General features: G+C 36.3%; 1 protein-coding gene across 1 annotated transcript in view; it reads right to left on the bottom strand.

The window, feature by feature from the left end:
* Positions 1-21,221, bottom strand: part of LOC101696832 (aldehyde dehydrogenase 1A1-like) — a 57,910-nt gene that overhangs the window by 2,632 nt on the left and 34,057 nt on the right. The window contains exons 10-12 of the mRNA XM_087184107.1: positions 16,480-16,644; positions 10,751-10,908; positions 1,841-1,915 (exon numbers count right to left, since the gene is read on the bottom strand). Of these exons, the coding sequence (XP_087040233.1) occupies positions 1,841-1,915; positions 10,751-10,908; positions 16,480-16,644 (398 nt within the window). The remainder of the gene's footprint in view (positions 1-1,840; positions 1,916-10,750; positions 10,909-16,479; positions 16,645-21,221) is intronic.

Here is a 21,221-nt window from a genome sequence, read left to right as displayed (position 1 = left end):
AAATTTATTCAGCAAATGCTCACAATAACATTCTGAGCTGTAATTTTTGGAGGACAAAATGTATTCAACAAAAGTGATATTTTGTCTACTTTGGTTATTTTATCTCTCTTGATTATTTTATCAACATTCCCAGGGAAATGTGTTATCAAGAGGCAGGACAGCATTGAATTACCAACCCTGGAAAGTAATCTAATCATACTCATATCTATTTATACAAAGCAATTCATTTTGTCAAAGAATTCTCCAGTAATGAATATTATATAGAAAAAAACTAGAGAAGGAAAATTATCATTTTAAGTCCTCACTTTAAGTCAGTTATAAGGCTAGTGATTGAATATTGCATATGTAATTTAATTCTCATATCATCTTAGGAGGAATACTAACATCTTTATTTTAAACATGAGGATACAGAGGCTAAGAATTTGGACAACTAGAACCGGGCCACATTGTAGGCTAGTGATGGAGTCAGGACTCAGATGCAGGCCAGCCAGCCTTCCAGTATGTTTGCTCCACTGTCTCGGCACGTCTTATCATTCACGACTGTCTATGGACGCAGCACCATTCTAAGGATGGCCGTGGGTTTTCACCACTCCATTAATAAGATCCAAGCCAATTTTCTTGGATTCAGGACATCTTAATCTGGATCATATTTCACTTTAAAGCCCTGTGTCCCTAACTTCATAAAGTATGAACTTGCAGTCTGTTAATTAATTCACATCGCATTTGGACGTTTTGAACTATATCTTTTCACATACTCCTCCTGCCACTATAGTTGTATAGATGAAAAGCAGTGTCGTATGTCTAGGACTCATAGACCCTTATCATAGCAAGTAGGTAATGAATGTATACTGAGAAAGTGGACAGGTCATTGTAACATTCCTCCATTTCTCTGCTTCCCCACAAGTTTTTATTTCATTGTGATTTTACTCATTAAGTAAATTACAATGTATATAGCTATATTAATACAGTCATGGTCTTTCAAAACTGAGACTCATTATACTTGCTGTTAACAAAATGTGAAGCTTTATTTTGTTTGATTCTGTAGTTTGCATATGATGCATCTTGTTTCTTGATTAATTTTTGTTTATTATGAAATATAAAATATTCTAATAAATAAAATTATTGACATACTTGAGCATAATTAACCAAATAAAGTGCCATACTTCTTATGTATACAGATGCATGTGCAGATTAAAAATTCTACATACCTTGCTTTCAAAAGGAACTAAAAGCTCATAAATACAGTTATGTGTAAATATTCTTAATCTAGCCACAAGTATAAAACATGTTTTCTTCAGTCAAATTTACTTGTAGGTTTATATATTAGTTCCAAAACTAACTCATTGAGATAATTTTAAATTGTACAGTCTCTATCAATACTATTTTACTAAATGAGAACCATTCATGTTAATAGTGAAATTATTTTTGGATGTGGCGTCTAACTTATTTCAGACATGTATTCAAACAGAGAGTACTTATATTTGCATACTTCTTACAATCACCAGTGTAGTTCCTATCTTTTTTCTGTAAATGTCTTTTGAACAGATTATACTCATATACATAAAACCAGCAATTCTAAAATATACAAAAATTCAATGGCCAATGTCAAGTGCTTAACATGTTCCCTTATGAGTAGTAGAAGCCTAAAAAGTTATATTCCCTTTCTTCTATTGTCTTTCAGCACTTATAGATTGAACCAATATTTAATGAGCTTTTTATGTATTTGCAAGAAAATACAAGGGCAAGTTTTTCCTATTATAATGAACATGGATTAATTGTTGGGGAATGACAACGCTTTTTATGAAAGTAAATATTTGTCATAGTAGAAAGTTTTTCTTACATTTCTCGTCCATTTCCAGACATTTTGTATCCTCCAAAGGGGCATTGCGCACCTCCTCCAAAATAGAAATTTACCCTGAGGGTGGGTGGAAAAAAAGAAATGAAGTATATATCCTATGAAGCAACTTCTAATTGGATAATTTAGAAATCAAGAAAACTGTTTTTTAAGAACTTCATTCATTTTAATATAATACATTCATTGAAATTTTTAAAACACATTGTAAAATAAGATGCAGACATAAATATATATGTTTAAATACACAGTACCTAGAAACAAATAAAATATATATGTGCATAGACATTTGGGTAGTTCATCATGACCCTGAGAAGTGGTAGATTTTTATAAAGGATAAAATAGCCAATAGGGAAGAAAAAGAGGAATATGTTTTGCTAGAAACTGGAATTTGTTGTATGGGTGTTCTTTTTGCCTATATTTAATAAGCTTTCATATAATTTTGAAGTTTATATTCTTATACTAAAATCAATTTTCTTTTACAATTGCATTGTGTATCAAAATAACCAGTTCATTTCTTTTCATTCCTTGGTTAAATGATTTGCTTAAAGACAGGATTTTCCAAAATTTGGATTTAATGATGAGTTTAAGAACTCAATTCATTAAAGATGCCGGTTTCAAGAAATATTATTACAAAAATGTATGCAGAGTTAAGAAAAAAGTATGTTAGAAGACCAAGACAAAGGGAAGTAGTTAGAACATAGTTTTATAGGCAGTGAACAATTTGTTTATCTTTGAATTTCCTGCTGGCCAAAGTTAACAGCTAAAGCTAATTACCTACATGATTATCATTACATACAAATGGCCAAAAAAAAAAAAATTAAAAGAGAAAAAATTCTGATTTAAAACTTTTCCTTCTATGCTGTTATAATAGGTAGACAAAAAAGTGACCTCCAAATAAACTAATTGTATTGTATTTGAATGATTTGCTTTGGTTTTGAAATAACATTCAGATGTTTTCTCAGTTAAAACACTATCCGAATTCCCAGGGTTTCCGTATGTGCACTGGGCCACAGGGTTCTTTTCTACGTCTCATACTGAAGGGATAGTTTCTTATGAAATTTCTACTCTTAAGAGAATGTGTGTTTCTCTGCTTTGTTTAATTGCTCTTTAAACTGAAAAATCAGGTCTCTACTTTGAAATTATTGGGAAAATTCCAGCAACTTTGGAATTCAACAGTTGTCTGCTAAATACTAAGCAGCTATTAGGTCTGAGACAATGCCAGAATATAATTATGCTCTAGGATAAAAGTATTAAGAATATGTCCCCTTTGTTGTAATACTACAGAAATTCCTGACAGGATACCAAGCCACTCAGTTGGATGTTATCAGAACAAGCTTTTTTTGCTTGTTTGTTTTTGTAGGCTATTTTTTCTTTCTGGTACCGGGTATTGAACTCAGGACCTTGCGCTTGCAAGGCAGGCGCCGGAACCACTGAGCTAAATCCCTGGCCCTGTTTGTTTGTTTTAATGAAGCATTCATGTAATAATCTTTAACTCCAAAATAAAAGACCCAAAGCTTACCATTGTTAAAGTGTGCAGAAAATAAGTTTGCTATTTTGACTCCACACTGAATGTGAAACTATTTTAGTATAAGTTAGCAGAAAATCGAGAAAGAGTCACTTAGAGAAAATTTTGAATTCAACATTCTATTTAGCCTCTCTAGCATGAGTTTCCTCAACTGTAAAGTAGAGATGATAATACTCAATAGGGTTGTTCCTAGGCCTATGTAAGACGTGTTTCTTGAAGTATTTGGCACACAGCTAAATATTAGTAAATGAAACTAATATGCATGTAAGCAATGGTAATATGAAATATTAAGAATAATTTAATAATAGGAAAATTTTACATTAATTACTGGTCATATTAAGGGTATGAAAAATTTGATAGATTTTATTTGAGTTTCCAAAATAAAACATTCCATGATAAAAAGAATCAGTGATCCTTAGTGTTAGCTGAACATTATTAGCATCATATGAAGTTTAAAAGAGTACTCTATATAAAATATACATGTCCAGACTCAAACATAGGGACAGATCATACTTGGTGTGTTTGCTTACATCCTCCCCTGCTCCCAATCAGTTTATTCATATTTAAACTCTCAATTAGTACATGTTGGTTATTTTTTATCCCAAATATTTGAGACCAGAAGTGTTTCAGACTTTGGAGTATTTTAGATTTTGGAATATTTGCATAAAATTTACAGGTAGAGTATACCTACTTCAAAAATTCATACTTCAAAATTCTCCCAAACTCCAAAAGCTTTGGAGTATTACATTGCTTCATTGGAAGAGCATTTTGGATTTTGGATTTTGGATTTGAGATGAGGAATACTCAACCCGTATTAATATAGAGCCATGGTTTAGAGCTGTTTACACTTTGACATATGTTTGACTCTTGGGGCAACCCATTTTCTGGTTCCCCTTTTGTGTCTCTTAGACAGAAGCTTTCTTTCTCTCAATAAATTTTTCCTACTCTTAATCTCTGTTGTTCCTAGAATTCATTCTTTGATTTTAGAGAACACAAACTCACATTTCGGATATCTAGTAGGTTTGGGAGTTACATCTCTTCTCCTGTATCATTTTGGAGATTTTCCACCCAGATTACTGGTCGGAGGTAAGAGTTTGCTTTTGTTCAATAGGTTATAACTTTGGTCTTTTTCCTTCATAGATTGTAAATTTTGTTTCATAGTTTTTGGTTTTTGTTTCATAAATTCTGGCCTTTGATTTGACTTTTGTTTCAAAAGTGTCTTAATTTTAAGTTGCGTATTTTAAATGTTTGCAAATTTCTATTTTTGCTTATGCATTGTCTTTTGTTAAAATTACATTTTATTCTTGTTTTGTATGTGTTGCATTTGGACTTAGTTGCTTCAAAATGTTGTAAAATTGATCTCTTATAAAATTGTCTCAGACAAAAACAGTTCAGACTTTTATCTGTCCCTTACAGAATGTCAAATAGTGGTTATTCTGCCAGCTAGTAATTGCCTCTAGGGCAGCTGCCACTGTCAAAGCAGAGGACAGGTTTCTCTAGTTGCCCTCTGGTGAATCCCCACCCCACTGACACCAATGGTGGGTGGAATATTGACCAGATAGGCAATTGGGTTCCTTTTGGAGACAGATCTCTGATTGCATGGAACTAGCAGAAACTGAGGTGACAACTGAGGGGCCATGGCCAGGGCTACCCTCTGACAGATACCCAGAGGTCCCTCGCAAGCAACTAGCTCCCGAGAGCCCATCTGGGTAATCAGCAGAAAATGTCCACATCTTGTCCCTATCTGGACTCCTCAGTGAGGTGAAAGGGGAACTCTGTCAGTGATCATCAGTTGTCCTCTGTCTCAGAGTGATCTGAAATGATGCCATCAGAGCCCTTTTTAAACCTCCATTAAGAGTTGAGCTACAGGTTTGGACTGCTTTCTCTGCTACTAGTAAGACAGACCTGTAGACAAATGTAAAAAAAAAAAATCTGCTAGAAGAAAAACTACCTGAACTTTCTCTCCCCTTCTGGTCATGGTCTTCATCATTTAGGTGCGTAGGAGAAAAATACCTTTTCCAATAGGTTATGGACTTTGGAATGTTGACTGTGGACTTATAAAATGCTATATGATGAATTTTGGATGTTTAACCAGCTTGAGCTTTATTTGGACTTTTTCTCTGTGCTAGTGAGTTAAAAACTCCCCTGAAAATTTGCTCCAACTTGTTGGGAGTTCATTTCAGAATCCCTAGTAGTCAGAGCGCTCCTCCTTCCAGAAAGTCAGACTAAGACAAACTCACAACAACTGTTTTGTCTTACACTAGGGAAAATAACAATCAGTAACTTCCATTTGTGTTTTTACATGCTAACTAGAATATGGGACTATCTTAGCCAGCCTTTCTCTCCGTTCATGCATGCATAGGAAGCCAGTAAGAGCGCCTTTACTATGTAGAATGTGGCTGCTAGGAGGACCTGTGAGTTTAAATACTTAGTGAATTACCTTCATTTATCACTGGGCCATATAGAAAACTGGTGTAGGTTTAATCCTGAAACTCTCAAAAGGTAAATGTAAAAGATTTAGTTCTGCTTTATCTGTCTTTTAGCCCTAGGTAAAATTAGAGAATGGTAAGAACAGCTAACCTGGCTCTGGCCACTTCCTTGCACCTCTAGTCAGCTGTCACCAGCACTGGACAAGATAAAGTCTAAGGGACACCTTAGATTGGGCACAGAACAAGAGAGCTGGACAGAGATACCTTCTTTCCTGTTGTTTCTTTTCAAAATGGGAAAAACTGTCCTAGGTAGACATGTGCAGCACAGCAGGTTGGAGCCTTGGCAGGCCTTCTTCCCTCACTGCTTGAAATTCATACTCAGCTCCAAAGAGGGTCAGCTACTCTCTTCTACATGCAAACCTGGCCTGAGCAGACCCCACTGGAGATAGTTACAATTACCATTAATAGTCTGTCCCTTTAGAGGGAACAATTTCATGTGGCTATCCAACAACTGTAGTTATCAAAGCAACAATGAGAAGACTGTACAGCTGGGTATTCCAGTCAGATAAACTTGTCAGCTTTGGGACCCTCTTAAAACTGTTTTTGCTTTCAAAGGTGTAGAAGATTTTTAATCCTTTTGATTCTTATTACAAGAGATCTCTGTTAATTGATCTACAAAGTTCTGACTAGTCTTATTTATAGTTATAAACCTAAAAATTATAAAAGTTAGTATAATTCAACTTGGCCAAATACATCTGAGTGCACTCTGGTTTACAAACAAGTTGTCTTATGTGTGTGTCTGTCTGTTCAATTTATTACAACATCTACAGCTGTTATGTTTGAGCTTTTTTCTTTTGGCATTTTGGATTTTTAAGATGTTTGCCTGTAACTTAATTTGGCTCATGGATAAATGTAATTAAAGACATGGTTCCATCAGGATACCAGATAATCCAAATAATGTCAACCAGTTTTAGAAATACAGTACATATTGTTGTCTATGTATAACTTGGGAATCTTTCATTGGTCAAAATAATGTGTTAATTGTTATGATCTGGCTTTCACAGGTCATCTAAAATTTGTTACGATAATTAAAGACTCTTGGGTTTAGGAAAACTATGGGACAAGACTCCCCTTGGTAAATAAAGGAGTGGGTGTCTGGAAAAAGTTTATTCCAGGCTTTGTTCACAAAGGGGACCCCAATAATTTCCATAGCCTTGTGGGAAATACATCATTAAACATATAATTGTGATAGGTATGCATTGTCATGGGCTAAGTTTTCTGTGGAAAAACAATGAGGTTTTATTTAAAATGTTCTGGGTACAAAACAAAATTAAATGACAAGGGCTTTCATATAACTGATATTCATTGTTATTTCATGTTGTACTAAATATCATTAATGTCTTTTGGGTGTACAGGTCTTCTAAGATATTGTTTATGGTAAAGATCTTTTTTGATTCAGGTATTTGCCTCTCTCTTACACTCCAGCTACTTGTGATCAGAGGTATATGTTAAGCCAGCATGAGAAAACCAGTCAAACAGTAGTTATCTTAAAAACTTATGTGATGTATGCTATATGTGTCACCATGCTTAGGAATGCTCAGTCACCAAACAGTTGAAACAATGTCACACTAAAATTAGAGTCTAGACATTGTGAACTCCTAAAATACATTTATAGGCCACTATGTATGTTCTCTTTAGTTGGCATCCTACTAAAGGATAACAAATAACAGTGTTATTGTCTTGAGAGTGTTAATAAGAGTGTTAATGTCTTGAGATCAGATGAAGGTGTTTGACTGAAAGACTGTTCCGTACTAAGATAGACATGTAAGTGTTACAAAGACAACATCATCACGATTGTCATGCTAAAATACTATGTGTGGCTCTTGATCTTAAGTTTCTGTATAATACATAACTGTTGTCTGTTAACATTCTACAGGGATTCAACTACTAAAACAACCATGGCTGGTAAAAAATAACAGCCCTCTAACTGTGCTTTATACTTCAAATGTGTTTGATGTCTTAACTATTATAATAGTTAAGCTCACTGCTCCTACTGAAATATTTATCTCACTGATCTTCTCTTCTGGTTGTTCAACAACTAAAGTTTGGTGACCAAAACTAGAAAGGTAACTGGGTTATGAGGACAGCCAATATTTTGTCCCTGGCCCCTCAAGGTCAACAAAGCATCCGGGACATGAGGGAACCTTTTCTACAGGGTCCTACATCTTTGGTAAGTCACTCAATCTCCTGAGCAGGGAGATTGCTGGGCACCGGAGGACAAATGTACTGTGTGCCAAAGGAGGGTCACCAAGAGGGAAAAATCTCCCATGCTTTTACTGAAAGTAACATGGTCAAGCAAGGCCATGACCCATCCTGAGGGCTGACACTGACAGAGGAGCTGAAAGGATCTATGCATGGTTCCAAAACAATGCCTGAGGAGACTTAACTGACCTTGATAGAAATCAAGAGGTTCATACTGATTGACACAGGTCTCATTTAAACTTGGTCTTAAATACTCAGCAGAAAAGAATAACCAAAAGGGATATAAAACAATGCCATAGTAATAAAGCTAGATATAAAAAGGGGCTTCAGTCACTGGCCTCTTCTGGCAGTTTCTAGCTACACCAGTGGATGACCACAGTTACGGATCATTAGCAAAATCTATGGTAAAATCTATAAGAGCCAGCTGGTTACAATGACTATTTCAATTTCTAAGTGTCACTTTCTTCCCAAACTGCCCTTCCGTTCTAGTGTACTTAGATTATACATGCTCTAATTTCTTAAAAGTTTTGTTTATTCTTGCCTAGAGGCTGCCAAACTCCAAGCAGTCATACAAATGGAACCAATGATAAACGTGCTAGAATTCTTCTACTGGGATCCACCAGATCGACCTTGTAAAGGACTCATAACTACTAAACTATACAATAGGACTTCTATGTTGGATTCTGAAGTCCCCTGGAGCTTATTATCTTCTTTGTGGGAGGCTATTTCTAGTTCATCCCAATGGAAACACTTGTTGCCTATATTCATAGCAACCCTGCTGATCTTATAATTTGGTCCATGTATTAACTGATTCTTTGGCTTTGTCTCCTCCAGACTCAAAGCTAAATGGCTACCAAGATGACAATGTCTGGTACCTATCAAGGGCCTTTAGTTAGACTCTCTGGAGAGGAATTCTAACTGCTGATCACCACTATGACCCTTTTCAGCTGGATGTAGCCATAACAGTCTTCACCCTTTGCCCCTTCACAGCAGTTAGGGGTACTTCCTCATTGTGGGGAATATTACACATAGGTAATTTAATTAGATATCTTGTAGGCAGTTAGACAGGGCCAACCCAGGAGGAGCCAACATGGAGGACAGTCAAGGAGCCAACAGGGAGGACAATCAAGAGACATTCACTGAAACCCAGAATTGTAAAAGCACACCCTTGTACTTCCCCTGGGGATAAATAGCAGTTATTGATATTCCAAGTAGGTATCAATTACCTGGATGGGGGGGGGGGGCAAGGTCTTAATCCAGCCTCTCCAGGAAATATCCCTGACCCTCACCCTTACTGAAAATCCTTGTATGCTTGCTATGTGGCTTGCTCCCCAATTTGACCCCATTTATTCAATATTACCTGGGTGACTGTACTTATAATCTTATTAGTTGGTCATGGTTTTGTCCCACCTCATGCCCACCTTGTAAATTTCCATTGAGTCTTAGAATTTTGTCCAACTTTGTACCTGCCTCTGCCTCACCACATGGCTTTGCTGTATAAAACACCTTTGAAACATGGGGTGGGTGGGCAACCCAATTTCTGGTCCCCCTTCTGTGTCTCTTAGACAGAAGCTTTCTTTCTCTCAATAAATTTTTCCTACTCAAAAAAAAAAACGAAGTATGTTTGACTATCTGTTCTGCTATTTACTGTGTGGTGCTGATAAAATTACTCAACCTCATTAAACTCTGATCTTTTTATTGATAATTCCAAGATAACAAATCATTGTAAGGTAAAATAAGATGATGAATGCAAAAAAATACAATGCATGCCACGTAGAGTGCCACATGCTTGTAATACTAGCACTCAGGAGGCTGAGGAAGGAGGGTCCCAGCTTGCAGTTTGAGACCAGCTTGGACTAGATATTAAGACCCTATCTTAAACAAATAAACAATATAGTGGGCTTAGAGTAAATGTTAACTCAATGATGATGCCTCTTGGTCTAGGAAAAAACATTTAGAGCTATTAACAGAGATACTTTTTGTGGTCTATATTTCTTTTTGAACTGGAATATATGTGAGAAAGAAAATAATTTTGTGCTGTCGCCAGGACTGAGGGAACAAAGGGAGGTTTTCCATAACAAAAAGTAATGAGAAAGCAGACCAGGGACTGGGTACTGGGCAGAGGAGGCAACAGTTTGAGAGGCAGAGCCTTAGAATTTACATCTTCTACATTCAACTATGGAAGAAAGAAAAAAGTTCAAAGATAAAGGAAGTGTTCCAAAAAATCCAGTGCATTCTCCTAAATTATGATCTTTAGACATCTCTAATGATTCTAGAGTAAGAATCTGAAATAAGAATTAAATGTTTGCATGGGTACCAAATAAGCACTGTCTCAACTAATTTAAAACTACTTAAAACACAAATTTTTCTTTTCTTTTCTTTGTACACTGTATAGTGCTAGAAACTATGTAGTAATACTTATATTGTGTAAGTCAAACATCCATATAATACTTTGGCTAATAGTCTCAAAGTGCTGGAAAGAGTTAAATAAATTATTCCTCTAAAGTTTTTCCAATATAGCAATTGGGGGTTTTGTTTGTGTGGGAAGGGGTTGTTTTTGTTTTTGTCTTTTTCTACTTCTCTAGCAGGCCATGCAATTCTAAATTTTAAAGTTTGAGTTAATTTGTTGATATAGCTAACACTGAAAAGGCATGGATTACAGCCAATCATTTGACTTACCACACTGTCCCCGCCTGCAGAGCAGAGGAGACTGTCACTGCTTTGTCAAGGTCTTTGGTAAAGATTCCTGCTGCTAAGCCATAGGTCGTATTGTTTGCTCTCTTGATCACTTCATCTAAAGTTTTAAACTTCATGATTTGTTGCACTGGTCCAAATATCTATACCCCAAGGATGAGTGAAATAAAAAAATAGGTTAAAATCAAATATTTTAAAGATAATGTAGTTTAATTTTTTGTTTACACACTACTCTGAAATAGGTAATATTTTGTTTCTTATCTTGGTTCTGTGTGTACAAACCAAAAGAACTTAACACAAATAAAATGGAAAACACAGTAGAAATTGACAGATTCCTAGATACATATGAATTACCAAAGTTGAGCAAAGAAGATATAAAAATCCTAAACACCCCAATTTCAATCAGTGAAATTGAAAAGATAATTAAAAATTTACCAACAAAGAAAATCCCAAGTCCTGATGGCTTCACTGTTGAATTCTACAACAAATTCAGGGAAGAGCTAATGCCACTACTTCTCAAATTCTTTAAAGAAATTGAAAGGAAAGCAATACTCCCAAATTCATTTCCAGAGGCAAGCATTACTTTGATTCCACAAGCAGTTAAAGACCCAAACAAAAAAGAAAACTACAGGCCAATCACCCTAATGAACATAGATTCAAAAATCCTCAATAAGATACTGGCAAACAGAATATAGAAAATCATCAAGGAGAGCATAAACCCTGACCAAGTGAAATTCATTCTAGGGATGTAAGGATGATTCAACATATGTAAACCAATAAATGTAAAGCACTATATCAACAGAGCCAAGGACAAAAACCATATGATCATCTCAATAGATGCAGAAAAAGCATTCCACAAAATACAACATGCATTCATGATAAAAACTCTACAGAAAATTGTAATAGATCATCTCTATCTCAACCTGATAAAAGCCATCTATGAAAAGCCAACAGCCAATATCATGCTAAATGGTCAAAAACTGAAATCCTTCACACTAAAATCAGGAATAAGACAAGGATGTCCACTATCACCACTCCTATTCAATATAGTTTTGGAAACATTAGCCACAGCAATTAGCAAAGAGAAAGAAATAAAAAGAATAAAGACAGGAAATGAAAAAATTAAATTGTCATTATTTGCAGATGACATGATACTCTATATAGAAGACCCCAAGAACTCCATCAAAAGTCTTCTAGGCTTAATAACCAAATTCAGTAATGTAGCAGGATACAAGGTTAACATACAAAAATCAGTAACTGTCCCGTACACAAACAACAGACTCACTGAATGGGGAACTGGAGACACAAATCCCTTCACAATACCATTCGAAAAAAAAAAAAGAAATATTTAAGAATCATCCTAATGAAAGTAATCAAAGACCTCTACTCTGAGAACTATATACTCAGAAAAAAGAGATTGAAGAGGATATCAGAAAATGGAAAGACATCCCTTGCTCCTGGGTAGGAAGAAGCAATATAGTGAAAATGGCCATACTTCCAAAACTGCTATATAGATTCAATGCAATCCCAATTCAAATTCCAACAGCATACTTCACAGACCTTGATAAGGCAATCCAAAAATTCATTTGGAACCAGAAGAGAAATAGAATAGCAAAAGCAATTCTAAGCAACAAAGACAAGGTAGGGGAGGTATCACAATCCCCAACTTGAAACTATGCTACAAAGCTACTGTGATAAAAACAGCATGGTACTGTCAAAGAAACAGACCCAAGGACCAAGAAACAGATTAGAAGATGCAGAACCAACTCCAGACACAGTCAGCCAGCCACTTCATCTTTGACAAAGGAGCCAAACACCCTCACTGGAAGAAAGATAGCCTGTTTAATAAATGGTGTTGGAGATATTGGGTTTCAACTTGCCAAAGATTAAAACTAGACCTATATCTCTCACCATGCACTAAACTAAAATAAAAATGGATTAAAGATCTAAATATTAAAACAAAAATGCTGAACCGGCTGGAAGAGAGATCACATAGAACTCTTGAAAATATTGGTGTAGGAAACAATTTCATGAAAAAAACCTCAGTTGCATCTGCACTGCGAGAGAAATCACCAACAGCATGAAGGGACAGCCCACAATGTGTGAAAAGAATTTTACCAGATGTTTCTCAAAGGTCTACTTTCTAGAATATATAAAACAGTTAAAAAAAATCAGACCTCCCAAATCTAAAGATCCAGTCCAAAAATGGGCATCTGATATGAAAAGACATTCCTCAGACCAAGAAATAGCAATAGCAAATAAACCTATGAAAAAATGTCCAACATCACTGGTCATTCAAGAGATGCTAATGAAAACAACACTGAGATTCTACCTCACCACAGTAAGAATGGCCATTATCACGAAATCAACCAATAACAAACGCTGGCATAACTGTGGTGAAAAGCAATCCTATTCTACTGTGTTTGGAGTGTAGAGTGGTGCAACCACTGTGGAAATTTGTATGGCGATACTTCAAAAACTATGATTAGATGTCCTATTTGATCCAGCTATTCACCTACTGGCTATCTTCGCAAAAGAATTCAAAGAATCATACCACAGCGATATATGTGCACCCATGTTCATAGCAGCACAGTTGGTAATAGCTAAAACTTGGAAACAGCCCAATTGCCCATCAAATGGAGACTAGATAAAGAAAATGCGTGCTTTTGTTTTTACAAAATGGAGTACTACTGAGCCATAAAGATTGATAAATTAGAGACATTTATAGCTAAATGAATGCACATTAGGTGATACTCAAGTGAAATAAATAGGGCAGGGATATGTAAATACTGAATAGTTTCTCTGGTGTGAGAAACTCAAAGTGTAAATAAGGATCAAAAGGCATAATAATGTGAAATAGGAAGAAAATGTCCAAAGGGGAAGGGGAATTGGGAGGAGTTAGGGAAAAGAGAGAAGGGAATGGAATTAATATGAGAAAAGGAAAAAATGGAAACAAAGTCTATATAAATAGGGAGGGATGGAGGGGTTGAAGGGAGGGCTGGGGAATGGGAAAAAAAAATAAGAAACAAGATATATTATATAAAGGTCCAAATTTCCAGTGGAGAATGTCATTATATTGCATACCTAAAATGTCCCAAGAAAATTAATAAAATTTTCTCTTTGGATCGGAGTAGGGTACAAATAAATAAAACAGTGTTTATTTTCTAGATGGCATTAAGCTTCTGAGCACTTACAATTGAACATCAAATCACTAATTTGAGAATTTCTTTAGAAACATTTTAAATTTTCTCTCTAGTTTTTTTCATCTTCCAAGTTACTACATATAAGAGTGAGTCCAAAAAGCAATGCTTGCTCTATTGGATAAATGAATAGATAATAGTTCATAATAATATTCTTCTTTTAAATATCACTGTGTCATTGACTGAAATATCAAGTATTCTACTGTACTTGGATCTTTTCATAATTAGCCCAGTTAGGTAAAACAATATAGATTTTTATTCAGGATTGTATTTTGTCATCAGATTCTACTCTGTAACTTACATATGCTAAACAGAGTGGCTGATTTCTCCAGGAACATAAGTCCTGAACACCTTGTACTAACCAAAAGATGAGTTCATGGCAATGGTTATAATCACAGGACTGGACATCAAAATCACAATTTGTTTTTTCCAGTCTAACTCACTCATCACTTTTACTAGACTCAGCATAGCCCAAACTCAACTCATTTTGTGTTTCAGTCTCAGTAAGGAAACAATTGATTTTCTCTTAAAAATAAACATCAAAATTTCAAACATACATTAACTGAAATGAAATGAAGGAGGGCTCCTCTGAGTGCTACCAGAATTTCCTGGGATATGTGACTCAGAATAGGCAAAACTCTCAAATGTCAAATGGCTTTTTGGTGTTTACCACTGATTTACAAAGCAGAGGGTCAGGGGCTATGGTTCAGGAGAGTCTGAATGTGAGACCAAAGTTTTAAATCTAATCACCACATTGTGACCTCGGAATAAGGCAGCCATTGCAATATATGTGCTCATATTTTACATAATTTTAACCTAACATAGTATATAGCTTCAGGCTGCCACTTTGAAGAAGTGAGCTAGCTATTCTACTACATTTATCATAGGAACACAGCATATCTTCTCCTTGATAGAAGAATATTCCAGTAGACATTTCTATCTGATATTAATCAAGACATGCAAGAATGACAGCTGTGATCAGACAAGATTTTATCAATAAATACAAAAATTATAATTCAGTGGATTTGAAGTGGAAAAACTAAGTATGTTTGATCATCCGTACACACTGGCTTTTATTTTCTGTTTTTCCAATTTATTTCATTTGTTTGCAAGTCTGACTAAAGGCTTTTCTACTTTGTTTCAAGATACTTTGTGTGGTATAGAAAATAACCTCAGATTCTCTGTCATAGCATGGACATGAAGGAGAAATGACTGAAGGGATTATGCTTCAGTACCTTTGAGCTATCAACGTCTTTTTATTGCCGTGTGTGACCCAGCAATTTCATTGTCACAGGCGGTGCACCTATCTCTGCACTACTAAAAACCCTCACTGTGTATGAAGGAGATTATTTACCATTTCTAAATGCAAACTAGCTCTTCCTTGTTTTTATGTCATATGCCTGGATAACATTTTGTTGACGTTATTAGTTCATGCTCATCAAATATTTAACTATAGTATGCAACATGTTGTACAGTATAGCTATGTATATTAACCATATAAGTATATATGTTGTATGTAATACTATAAGTACTCATCTGTTACATATTTCCCAATTTTCATGTGCTCTTGACTCCAGATTTTTTCAGGTGTTAGACTTCTTAATTTTGTGTGTAGTAGTTAAATGTGTGTCTATCTATTAATCTATCTATCTATATACTTATAGTTTTGAAAGTAAAGCATATTGTTACTGTGAGCACATATGAATCTTTCACACAAATTATATATATATATATATATATAAAACATATGTAAAGAATACCCTATTTTTATACTTGTGTACAAAGTTACGAATCCTCACCATGGAAAATTATGGGCCATAGTCATATAAGGGGAATGAAGTGGTATAGGAAAGTTATTTTCAAATGTGTGGATGGCTTTTATGCACAAAAAAGCCAAAAAGCAAATATGGCACCAATAGGCAGGATTTAAGCATTTATCTATTTTGGTGAGGGGAACGTATGGTACTATAGTCATCCTATTGTATAATAGATCTCTCAAATGATCTCCTCCTGTATGAGAGACACTTTGTGTCCTTTGACCAGCATCTCTCTGATCCTTATCCCCACCTCCCCACAAAGCCACTGCTAACCTCCATTTCACTCTCTGCCTTCTATGAGTTTGAGTCTTTCAGATTCTACCAACAGTTGAGAATTATTCACTATTTGTCTTTCTGTGCCTGACGCCCATCACTGAACATGTCCTCCAGGCTGATTCGTGTTACCACAAATGACAGGGTTTTTTTCCATGACTTCACAGCTGTGAAGCAAATCCCCAAAGATTGTTGAGCACCCAAGCCTGTGTTCGGCTGGAAATTCTTGGCAGGACCAGTGGATCCCTTGCTATTTTTTACTCTTAGTCCTATATAATTTAAACCTTCATCAGTAGCAGAAACAAAGGGTAACGTTTGCTGAGAAAGATGTTCAAGAGCTGATAATAGTAAGGGGGCAGATAGGACTCATAGGTAGAGAGAAAACACAGGGAAACAAAGACAGCAGAGAGGAATGAGCCTTTACCTCCTCTTTGGCAATGCGCATCTCATCTGTCACATTGGAGAAAACTGTGGGCTGGATGAAGTAGCCTTTGTTCCCCCAGGGGCCTCCGCCCAATTCCAGTTTGGCCCCTTGTTTCTTCCCACTCTCAATGAGGTCGAGTATTTTATCATACTGCTCCTTGTCAATCTGTTTAAAATATCATGTGAAAAGGAATAAATACCAATTAGCCACTTACAAAGTTAATGCATTCCTGGGTCCGTTAATGAGGTCTAAATAGTCTAGGACATTGCTATTGAATTTAAAACTGAACCAAAACAGCTGGCAGAGGTTCAGAATCATTTTCAGGATACATTTATTTCTAATACATTTTCAGGAAAGTACTTTTGATATTTATACTTACTACCTACAGTTTTGTAAGTAAAGCGTATTGGTACTGTGAGCATATATGAACCTTTCACACAAATGTCATTTATTCACTCCAGATGAAAAGTTAGTTTAGGATATTACACATTTACTGGGATACTGTAGTCCTAACTGAAATAAAGGGAGTGAAGGCAGAAAAGAGAGCTTGACTTTGACTTCATTGCACATGGCAGTTGGGAAGCTGATGCTTTTTCTTTCTGGGAAGACTCCTATACTGCATCTGTTTGGATCTTCCAATTCCTGATTGGTCCTGTCTGGCCTGGTGCCTGCCCTTGCAGACCACATTCTGGCCACAGTCTGGGCTCCTCCCCAGCTCTGTAGGTTGGATTCAATTTCTGGTCAGCCCCAGTTGTTATTTTCCTGTTGTGTTAAATGGGTCACAAGTTAGTATATGGCAAGTATTATAGAAGTGAATATTTAAAAAAATAATAATACATCTAAAAGGGGGAAAGAGTTCAGATTGGGAATATCAAGAGCACATACCTCTCCCCCATGCATGGCTGTTATCTCATTTTGCGTATTTACAGGTTGAATGATTGAGTGGCTCTTGGGCTCACATCACTGGTAAAGACTGCCTATCCCAAGTGCGGTGGAGCTAAGCATTAAAGGAAAAGCAAGAGATCCAGGAACACCATGCAAGAGAGTTGGGCTAGTGATAACGAATTTAGGGACACATTCAATGTTGCCTGATTAGTTTTATCTCACCACAAATACAAACTTTCTTCAAAAAGTCTCAGATTAACCAGGGATAAATTTGGCTTTCATTTTGGACTGCAGTCACTGTTCAGTAATGCTTCCATGAACCAGGGGCTCTTTACTTTGAGATGAGTCATTGGCTCACTGGCTGGTCTACAAAATGTAACAGGTCGTGACAGTTATAATCATCTCAGAGTTTATCGTTTAGTCAGTTTGAATGTGTAAATTTTCTGATTCCTTAAGTTTGATGGATTGAAAAAAATAAATTGAAAAAAATCATACACATATCCCTCAAATTATTTGGAAACTACACATGAACAAGAGCAATGGGAGTAGATATATAAAGTCAATAACATACGTATACATGACACACTTACACACACATATATATGTACATAATCATCACCAAGGTATAAATATAGGCATGTAATGTTCATTTCCTTAATAGACATTTGATCATACACAGTACTCTGCAGCAAGCACTCTGATAAATGCATTACATAGATGATCTCTTTTTAGTGCAGTGATCTCTTCCATTTGTAGATGGGGAAATAGAATCTGAGTAAACTTCAATATATATATAATTATAATAATTATATAATTATATATAATATGTAATAATATATATATATATATATATATGGGCTCCAACAGTCAGATACTTTAAGATTGTAATCTTCAAAATGAGAAAATATCAATTTTCTTTTTTTATGGTGCCAATTTTAAATACTTTTATTGAACGCATTGCATTTCCACTTATAATATACTGCTTATAAAGTGCAAGGCTATCTTTTCCCTGTTCACATGTTCCATGTTCAAGTATTGAGAATGCCCACTACTTTACTGTAGCAGGTAAACTTTAACAACTGCCACAGAGTTTGCTACAAATTTAGGTCCTTCAATATTTTATTGTGTGGAACAATGCTAAATCTATACTTAGGGTTGGCTTAATCACCCTCTTCAATGGTAGGCCCTGAGGAAGCACCATCTGAAGGAGGAGCTCCCCCACCAGGGAAGCCCCCAGGCATTCCTCCAGGCATGCAACCTGCACTCTGGTACAGCTTGGTAATGATGGGATTGCAGACTTTCTCCAGCTCCTGCTGCTGATGTTCAAATCCTTCCTTCTCTGCAGTCTGATTCTTATCCAGCTAGGTGATGATTTCATTACACTTATAAAGAATCTTCTGTTTATCTTCATAGTTGATCTTGCCCTGAAGTTTCTCATCTTCAACAGTTGCTTTCATATTGAAAGCATAGGACTCCAGTGAATTCTTTGAGGACACCTTATCCCTGTGCTTTGCATCTTCAGCTTTGTACTTCTCTGCTTCCTGGACCATACACTCTACATCCTCCTTGCTCAAATGGCCCTTGGCATTAGTGATGGTAATCTTGTTCTCTTTTCCTGTACTCTTGTCAACAGCAGAGACATTGAGGGTGCCATCGGCATCAGAATCTAAGATGACCTCAATTTGAGGAACACCATGGAGTGCAGGAGGCATGCCGTGAGTTCAAACTTGCCAAGCAGGTTGTTATCCTTAATCAGTGAACACTCACCTTCATATACCTGAATAAACACACCAGGCTGGCTGTCATAGTAGGTAGTGAAGGTCTGAGTCTGCTTGGTAGGAATGGTAGTATTGTGTTTGATGAGGACTGTCATGACTCCACCAGCAGTTTCAATACCAAGGGAAAGAGGAGTGACATCCAAGAGCAGCAAATCTGGAATATTTTCAGACTTGTCTTCAGTCTGCCTGAACAGCTGCACTATAAGCAATAGCCTCATCAGGGTTGATGCTCTTATTCAATTCTTTTCCACTGAAGAAATCTTGTAGAAGGTTCTGGATCTTAGGGATATGGGTAGAACCACCCACCAGGACAATGTCATGGATTTGGGACTTATCCATTTTGGAATCTAGAAGAGCCTTCTCTACAGGGTTCAGAGTGCCACAGAACAGGTCAGTGTTCAACTCTTCAAATCGAGCATGAGTAATGGAGGTATAGAAGTTGATTCCTTCATAGAAGGAAGCAATCTCAATACTGGCTTGGGTGCTAGAAGAGATGGTTCTCTTAGCTAGTTCACATGCAGTAAGGAGACAGCAGACAGCTCTCTTGTTCTCACTGATGTCTTTCTTATGCTTCCACTTGACCTCAGCAATAAAATGGTTGACCATCCAGTTGTCAAAGTCTTCTCCACCTAAGTGGGTTCTCCAGCTATAGATTTCACCTCAAAGAGTCCATCTTCAATAGTGAGTATTGAACATCAAAAGTGACACCTCCTCAATAAAAAATCAGCACATTTCTTTCAGCTCCAAACTTTTTGTCTAACCCATAAGCAGTAGCAGCAGCTGTTGGCTCATTGACAATTCTAAGTACATTAAGACCAGAAATAGTTCCAGCATCTTTAGTAAGCTGGCACAGTAACCATAGAATTGGTAACAGTCTTCCCAAGATAAGCTTCAGCAATTTCCTTCATCTTTGTCAGCACCATAGAAGATACTTCTTCTGGATAGAAGCTCTTTGTTTCTCTTTTGTATTCGACTTGAACTTTGGGTCCACCTGCATCATTCACCACCATGAAGGGCCAGTGCCTCGTATCAGACTGGACTACTGCATCATCAAATCTTTGTCCAGTCAGATGCTTGGCATCAAACACTGTGTTGGTGGGGTTCATTGCAACTTGATTTTTTGCAGCATCTCCAATCAGTCGTTCAGTGTCAGTGAAAGCAACAAAACTTGGGCTGGTTTGGTGGCCATGATCATTGGTGATTATCTCCACCTTCCTTTGCTGGAAGACACCCGCAGAGCAGTAGGTGGTGCCAAGATCAATGCCAACTGCAGGTCCCTTTGACATGGTTGCTTGAGTGTAAGCCTGGTTCTACTGGTGAAGAAATCACATGAAAGCCTCCAAAGCTGCCAGAGCTTTCAATGAGAGAAAATATCAATTTTCTTTAAAACGTTATTTGTCTTAAAGAAATATTTGGCAATTATTTCTGTATAATTGTTTTGTTGTGATAATGAATGAAGAAGATTCTATAACTATATTAAAAACACCCTCAGCTCCCTCAACCCCCAGAAGATGAGGCCCTAAGCTAAAGATTAGTGAGTGAGAGCTTCTCTTTCACAAGCACTTTCTTGAAACAGATGAAAAAATTTAAGGGTAGTGGTCCCAGGGGCTTCTCAGTCCTTTGTTTCTTAAAGTTCCAATATACCTACTGATTGTACTTATGCAGTGCCACTTGTTACAAAACCCTATTCATGGACTGAGATTAAAGTCTTATATTAGTCACTGGATTACCTATTTTAGAATCTTATCTTTAATTTCTTCTTCTTAAAAATAGTGAGGTATTTCTCTACCTTTTTTGGATGATGGTTTAATTGTGCAGACTCATTTAGCAGAGCAAAATATTACCCAACCACTTCAATATTAATTATTTTAGAAACTTTTCTCTCTTCTTTTTCTATCAATTAATAAAGCAGTTCTTTATCTTTTTATAGGTAGATAGACAGATTGAGAGAAAACGACAACAGAACACTTGGAATCCAATTCTTTTTTGTCTCGTGAGATAAATTTCAAAATGAATATATTTTTAATCCATTTGAGGATTTGATAAACATCATAGAATTGGGCATACTCATGTGTAGTC

The sequence above is a fragment of the Heterocephalus glaber genome, unplaced genomic scaffold (assembly GCF_053883595.1).
Source record: "Heterocephalus glaber isolate CG9 unplaced genomic scaffold, H.glaber_assembly_v1.0 deba00001481, whole genome shotgun sequence".
In the NCBI taxonomy this organism is placed as follows: Eukaryota; Metazoa; Chordata; class Mammalia; order Rodentia; family Bathyergidae; genus Heterocephalus; species Heterocephalus glaber.
Note: the sequence above shows the minus strand (reverse complement) of the source record. Positions and strands in the feature narration are given on the sequence as shown.